The sequence below is a fragment of the Coloeus monedula genome (genome assembly GCF_965178545.1).
Source record: "Coloeus monedula genome assembly, chromosome: 7".
Lineage (NCBI taxonomy): Eukaryota > Metazoa > Chordata > Aves > Passeriformes > Corvidae > Coloeus > Coloeus monedula.
This window is the reverse complement of record NC_138787.1, coordinates 31,414,923-31,422,648: the sequence shown is the minus strand read 5'-3', so window position 1 is coordinate 31,422,648 and position 7,726 is coordinate 31,414,923. Positions and strand designations below refer to the sequence as shown.

General features: G+C 41.4%; 1 protein-coding gene across 1 annotated transcript; it reads left to right on the top strand.

The window, feature by feature from the left end:
* The first annotated feature begins 19 nt into the window (after positions 1-19).
* DTX3L (deltex E3 ubiquitin ligase 3L) lies at positions 20-7,551 on the top strand. The gene is made up of 5 exons (XM_082285154.1): positions 20-209; positions 649-872; positions 2,840-4,372; positions 5,061-5,278; positions 6,567-7,551. Exons 1-5 carry the CDS (start codon positions 35-37, stop codon positions 6,634-6,636), a joined length of 2,220 nt encoding a protein of 739 aa, XP_082141280.1. The 5' UTR covers positions 20-34; the 3' UTR covers positions 6,637-7,551.
* Positions 7,552-7,726: the final 175 nt, after the last annotated feature.

Genomic DNA, 7,726 nt, shown 5'->3' with positions numbered 1-7,726 from the left:
AAACGAAAGCGAAAGCAGGCGGCGGAGCGGGACCATGGCGGCCGCGCCGCTGCTGGTGCAGCTCAGCCCTGCGCCCGCCACCGGCGAAAAGGCGATCCTCAAGCTCCAGGCGTATTTCCAGTCAGGAAAGCGGTCGGGGGGCGGCGAATGCAACGTGCGGACGGGCCCCAAGCCCGGCACCTACTGGGTGGACTTCTTTAAGGAGCAAGGTACGGGGCGGCGCTGTGAGGGGACTGGAAATGGCCGCCGGGGCACCATTTTGCGTCCCCGGGCAGGACTGCTCTAGGGCGGCTGGCAGACATCAGGTTTTCAGCTAACTTTATCAGCCTTATCTGCCCGTGTTCAAATAAAAAGGGGATCTCATTAATGTATGTTAATATCTCAAAGGCGTGCCAGACTTTTCAGTGGTAGCTAGCGACAGGACAAGGAGCAGAGGGCACTAAAACACAAGAAGTTTCACCTTAGCATGAGTACATTGAGGGTGGCAGAGCACTGGAACAGGCTACCTAGGGAGGTCGTGGAGTCTCTGTCTCTGGAGACATTTCAGGTGACCCTGCCTTGGCACTGGGATTGGACGGGATGATCTCCAGAGATCCCTTCCAGCCATAATAACAGTTCTGTGATTCTGTCATTCTGAAATTACAACAGATAGGAAGAATGTGGAAGCCCGCACTAAACACAGCTTGGAATTGGGTGCGAAATGCCTGGAGATAGTCATCCTGCCGGGAGAAGGGGACCCGGGCAAGAGCCAGATTACAGCACAGGCCTCTGCCAGCTACGACGATGTCACTGCCAGCCCTTCCCTGCCCCAGCAGGAGCAGCGGGACAACGATGGCCATGGGGCCACAGCAAAGGAACTCCTTACCAAAAAGGTACATCAGGAAGAGCAATGTCACCACCTGCCCTGCTTGTAGTTCCATGAGTCTTTTATGTTGCACTTCAATATTTCAGTTGAATGAAATGTTCAGTTACATGATCTTTGTCATTAAAATGGGGGTCAGGAGTGACTTTTGAGTGCCGGAGCAGAGGTCGATCTACACATGTGTACAGGCAGCATGTTTTCCAGCCTGGCTCTGGCAGGTGCCAACTACTATTCCTCAAAGCAGCACCCTGGCAGGTTTCGGGAGGTAGTATGCACCAAGGGCTACTCCCAAAAAGTAGAATTGTATGAGATTGGATCTTTTCTACATACACACACTTCTAACACTCTTTCAACACGGTTTGCAGCTTGAGGCGGCCCTGATTACCTCCATCCCTTACTTCAGCATTAAAAAAGTCTGCTGTGATGTGATGCAGCGCAGCAAACATGATTTCAGACACTTTGAACTAAAAGTTATGCAGAAAAGATCAGCTGTGTTTAGGGATGTGGGGTAGGGCTACATGATGTGGATGTGGCTCTACCAAGACACGGGTATCTGGCTCGGAGGGCTTACTCTGTTTTGCATGGTAACAGATGTCATTTTTGAGGTATAAGCATGTGCTAACATAGTGCTTACCTGGCATCTGTGCCACTATACTGCAAACTTCCCTATCCTTCTGTCTGTGCAAAGTAGAGAAGTGAACATGTTTGTTACTATTTTTCAGAATCCTGTTTTCTGCCCTGATTCTTGAGTTATTTTGAAGCATGGCTTTTGGGAAGTTTTTAAAGAAAGATAATAAGTGAAAACTAGAGAGTCTAATATTAATAAAGAACAATAAAGTATAACTTATAGGTGGTTTTAAAACATGTTGTGTCTGTGTAACCTGGTGCTAAGGGGACAGACAGATTCTTTTGGGGACCCTTGGCAGAATAACGATGGCACTAAGATGTAGTTGCAATTAAAGCTTTTTGCTTTTTAAAACAGGATTTTATCATTAGTGTAGCATAGAATTAATGATCAGAATACCACAGGATTTCTAGAACCAGAATCAGGGTAGGACAATTTTAAAAGTATAGTGTGTATATATAGATATAAGTATATAGCACTGTGTTTGATAGCACAGCTTAGCTTATGGTTTCTAGTCACCTGGAGGTGAGGGGTGCAACTCGTGTCAAATCTTAATGCTTAAGTTGCTGTATTGATAGATCAATCACAATCTAGACTTGAAAACACATAAAAGCATATGGGTCATCCAGTCAGTCCTCAAAGGAAGTGGAGGGCAGTGGTGCTCTCCCTGGCCACCGAGGGGTCCATGGCTTTCACTATCCAGCCACGGTTGTGGTCCACATTCCCAGTTAGGACTTGGAGCTGGTTGATTTTGTAGGCAGTGCTATTAAACCAGCGTGCTTGGTGATAGGGTCAATACCACCTGGTTGGCAGGGTACCTGGGACCTTCAAAACCAGTTAGGAGGGCACTGGTCAGCCTGGTGCCCAGAAACTTTTAGGGTGATAGGCAAGGAAAGAAAAAATCTGTTTGCTTTGTCTACTTGGTGCTCAGGACTTTTAGGGGCTGATAATGATGGGAAAAGGGCCTAATATGCACTGAGCTCAGCCACAGAGGTTGCCTGTTTGCAAAAACAGTCTAAAATGCCATTAGTTATGCTAACCCTGTTGTCAGAGGTTGGGAGCAGAGAATGCTGGTCACAGTCTCAGCCTAAGTAGCAGAGTTACTGTCTTTGCTCCTGCAATGCTGGCAACATTAACAATTAATTTTTGCAGCTGACTTAGGAGCAGATTGTGTTACTCATCTGTTTGTATTGTCAGTATACATGACATAGAAGAAATACTGTGTGAAAACTTGTTTATAGTAGTCTGGCACTACCAGGATGGACAAAGCTCCTCCTTGCTCAAAATATAGAAGCAGCAAGCAGAAAACCTTAGAAAAAACTAATGTTGCTATATTCTTGTCTTTCCTTTAGATATTTCTTACAGTATCTGCTACTTTGAATACCAGTATGTTCACTGAAGACCAAAGGGAGAAAATTACCATTATATGTCCAAACTTAAAGAGAGAAGGAAGCCCTGGGATGGATGGCTCTGAGAAATTGACAGGAGATTTTACAGATATTGAAAAAGCTTATCACTACTTTGAGGATATCCTTGCAGGCAGAGACCCAAGCCATAATTTTTCACATTCTGAATGTAAGAATGGTTTGAAAGATGAAAATGGTCTGAATACTGAAGAAATGAATGAGTTTCCAGTTGTGACAGCTCTCTACGAGTATTTTAGTCACACCTGCAAAAAAGAAATCAAAGAACTACGCGAAAGGTTTGGAGTGTGTATAAGAATTAAAGGTCATTACAAGGATAGCACATTAATATGCTTATCTTCTGATGCTAGTCCTGCATCGTTACAAGCAGCTAGTGATTTTTTTATCACAACTTTTCAGGAAGCTACAAGAGGTCTGGAACAGGAAAAAGTTCCCATAACAAGCAGTTACACATTAAGGGAGACAGTAGCAAAATTAAATGAAAGGTTTGGACGTCTTCTTGCTAAAGAGGAAGGGAATCAGTTGCTACTCCGTGGTCCACAGAGAGAGATTTTAGCTGCCAAAAAATTTCTAGCAGAGGAAGGTGACAACAGCCATGTGGAAATGAAAATATCATCTGAACAGTACAAATACAGGAATGGAATTGAAGTTGATGCTTCTGTGTTTAAATTGTTGGAAACCATATTAAGCAAAGAAATTGAAAACATTAATGACAAATTTGATACACTGATAGAAATAAAAGAGAATTCATATGGCCAGAAGGTCATAATATTTAGGCCTAAGCCCAAAGCTTATGATATGTCATCACATGCTACTGAAAGTTTCATCAATGCATTTCAGAGTGCCTCTGCAATGTTAAGAGAAAAAAGCATCATCCTGAAGCTTTCAGAAGATCAGGAGAAAACTTTATATATGCTACTTAATGGAAAACAATTTGAAGATCTTCATGTAAAACTTAAGAAGAATGAAGATAAGTTAATAATGAGTGGTTTACCAGACCATCTTTATGCTGCTGAAAAGCACATGATGGACCTTCTTAACATTGAAGACTCCACACAAACTAAAAATAAGGCACTGCTGTCCTCTGACCTCAGCTCTCAAGAAGCTACAGGAGCATCTAAGAAGAAATCCAATGTTAAGCAGAAGAATAATCTTTCTTCTGAAGGACAGACTTGGGCAAAGACAGAAGAAAAAGAAGAAGAAATGTGTGTGATTTGCAGGGACAGAATTAAAAATAAAGAAATACTGGAAAAGTGCAAACATGCATTTTGCAAAAGTTGCATCGACTTAGCCTTGGCTCATAAACCAGCTTGTCCTGTTTGTAATACTGTCTGTGGAGTCCTGAGAGGAAACCAACCAGAGGGAAAAATGCTCACTACAAAAATCCGTTCCTCTCTTCCTGGTTATCCCAATTGTGACACTATTCAAATTGACTATTATATGGAAGGTGGTATTCAAACTGTAAGTATATTTAAGTATTTCTTAAAGATATTTTTCCCACAACAAAACCAAGATTAAATGTAAAATTGACTATTTTCCCATTATTTTAATGTATGTCCAGGCAAGACATTTCTTTGTTTTGTACAAATCTGCAAGTGTTTAATTCAATATTTTTGGGTGTGATTAAGTAATACAGTAGGAATGAAATGGTCAGATTGTCAGCCCTTCATTTTATATGCACCAGGACAGAGGTACCTGTCTTTAATTTGTACATTGGGAATAACTGAACTGAAATCTATGCAGTGATGTCATATAAGAAAAATTTTGCAAGTGTAATGAGCATTTCTGGGGCAATCTCTTTGCTGTGGACACCAATGGACAAAAATAAATAGTGGTCTGGCTTGGTGATGGCTTTCCAGATGAGAAATCTCTTTATGTTATGTGCTTGGATTTGTGACTAGGACTGAGAATGAAGTAAATTAAAAAGTCACGGGTGCGGTGCCATGCATTTGGGAGTGAAAAGAGGGAAAAAAAATTGAAAAGTAACAGTGGATGCCTGAGTGATGACAAGAAAGTGTGAATGAAACTTATATGAAAGAAGGTATCTAAAGAGAAAAAAACTCCCCAAAATCAGTCATCAGGCATGTTAAGTCCATCTGAATCATTTATTATATACAATGTGTTTTTGTTTTGTTTTTCTACAAAACAGAGCAACCATCCAAACCCAGGGCAGCATTATTGGCCAACTCACCGAACAGCGTATTTACCTGACAATAAGGAAGGGCGAGAAATTCTGGAGCTCCTCAAGAGGGCCTTTAACCAAAAATTGATTTTCACAGTGGGGCAGTCACATACTACTGGTGAACAAAGTGTTATCACGTGGAATGATATTCACCACAAAACTTCCAGAGACGGAGGAGCTACCCAGTAAGTAGTCTTCTCTTTATGCAATATTATTGTTACTCACATATGTCAGGAAGGCTGCCTTGAATATTTTCCATATTTAGAGCTTTCAGATTTTGTCACTAACACAGTCATTGTGGAATACCCTATGGATCCAGACATTAATCATCTTCACCTATTTGTACAGTTGGAACAAGCATGAGCTTAGTGTTCTGCTGCCCCTCAGGCTACTCATTCACCAGTGAGTTTGTAAGTCACATAGTTGCTAACTGCTTTGATTAGAACCTGCTTCTAGTACAGAACAGGACAAAAAGCTCTTGATTCTACTGAAGGTTGGACTCCTGATCTAAGCCTCTCCTGTTACCTGCTGTTCTGCACCAGGAGGAGCTGGTCCATTATGATCCTGGTAAAGATGGCACTCGGACTTTGTAAAACATGATTTGAAATTCTACTTACCAGAGCTAACAGCAGGAAGAGAGACTGTAGTACAGATATGGTCATGTGCTTTTAGATGCTAGGAACCATGAGTTGTGCAGCACTTAGTGGGTCAGAGCACAGGACACAGTGCCAGCCCCATCCTGAAGAAAAGGTTATTCCATTTTGGCCGTTCAGGCTGTCAGAGGACTTTCTGAATAGATGACAACCCTATCCAGTATTTCTTGAGGACTTGCTGCACTTAAATGAAAGGAGCAATCACCAGTACTGAGTGTGAGCTGCCTGCAGCACAGACAGGAGGGAGTCTTGGACCAGTCCTTCCAAGCTTGTTGCAGCTTCTAGGGGGCTGGTGGTGTCCTGCAAGCTCTAAAGGCTTGTGTCTAGATCCTCCTGACTGGGCTGGGATCATTAAAAGAGCAAAAAGCATCAGTTCTACTTTATCCCCCACTGCAAATTCTCTCTCTTGTTTATCACTTGCTTCACACACAGTCCTGGTGTTGCACTACTTCAAGTCCAGAGGTGCCATTATGTTTCTGATTTGAATGCTCACTTGGATATGCTTTAGGTCTGATTTTCTTTATAAAAGGAAGTATACTCAAACACCTTGTTATTTTGAAGTGAGACCCCAGGCAGCTTTAAAAGTCAAGTTCTTAGTGTCAACTTGGACAACAAAATGCCACAGCTCCCGAAGTTTGTAGCTTTATGCTGTCTATATCACTTCTCTGACTGGCAATATGGGTCTGTTTCCTCTGTTGGGTAAGAACTGCATAAAATTTTCAATGAGATTTGTAAAAGGATTTTGATGAGAAGGTTCTGTAGAACTGTCAAGTGCTTCCTTGCAGAAATAGTCCTAACAATTCTTTTCTTCTTCTCCTAGTTTTGGTTACCCGGATCCTTCTTATCTGCAGCGTGTTCGATCAGAATTGAAAGCAAAAGGAATCGAATAAGGAAATGTATCAATTCTCAACTCTTTAAGTGTAATAACTGAACATATAACAGTTAATTTACCATTCAAGGACCAAGAAGAGAGAAGTTACTTTGTTCAATTGCCATTCTTAAACTGCTTGTATTTCACAGTGTAGTGGTTTGGTAGGGATTAGCTAAGAAAAGTTATTTTTTTCTCATCAAACAATGTATGTTCTTTTCACAAATCATTTACTTCCCTATATACATAGCCTTTACAGAATTTGGTTCTTATGAGTATAGCATCACTATTTGTTGCACTTTGTGTATCTTGCTTTACCAGCAAATCCGATCTGCACTTTTCCCCACAACTTTCCAGTCTGATTGACAAAACCCTTAGATCCACTACTGGCTTTTATTAGATGCAGCACTTCTGTTAGCTTTGCATTATTGTGTCTGTCAGCATGGCTGGCATCATGTAACCCATCTAATCAAAAACTTTTATGCAGCTGTGACAGTGTTAGCTGTGATCAAGCTATGGATTTCTCCTCCTTTTCCTTTTCATGGTAGAAATGGCAATAGTGATTTGGGTTTTGCACATGAAATTAGTCATGGATCCTACCTTATTTTTAGCTCTGCAGAAGTGCTGAATGCTGAGAGCTGTGTTGGAGCAAATGGGAAGTGTATGTGGCCATCCCTGATGATGGGCTCCTGGTTCTGTGCCTGCCATTGTGTTTGAGCTTAAATACAACTTCTAATTCAGCTTTTCACCTGTAAAACTGCATTCCTCCCCTTGCATCCAATATAGGTTTAATTTGTATCATGAAGCTACTCTGCAGTGCCTAAATAACCTGCAAATTACCTGTGTGGTGGTGTGTCACATGCACAGACATCATTTTCAGAGAGTTGAACCATTTCTTTAAGGCTATGAGGCACAACTAATAAAGAAAATACAAAAATGCCATATGTGTTTCTGCATTCTATTGTACAGGCTTTTTCCTCCTTTTTGCAATAATTATAATAATATAACTGTCTATATTTTAGATTTAGGAGCTTCCCTGCAACAGCACGATTCGGGGCAATTTGCACTCTATGACACTCCCCTTTTTAAAATTTATTTATTTAATTTTTTAA

What these genes read in the sequence shown, in the direction of transcription:
- DTX3L (XM_082285154.1), top strand. Translation starts at nt 35, where the DNA reads ATGGCGGCCGCGCCGCTGCTGGTGCAGCTCAGCCCTGCGCCCGCCACC. An exon ending in GGACTTCTTTAAGGAGCAAG is followed by an intron (nt 210 to 648) that starts GTACGGGGCGGC and finishes AAATTACAACAG; the next exon opens with ATAGGAAGAATGTGGAAGCC. An exon ending in AGAGACGGAGGAGCTACCCA is followed by an intron (nt 5,279 to 6,566) that starts GTAAGTAGTCTT and finishes TTCTTCTCCTAG; the next exon opens with TTTTGGTTACCCGGATCCTT.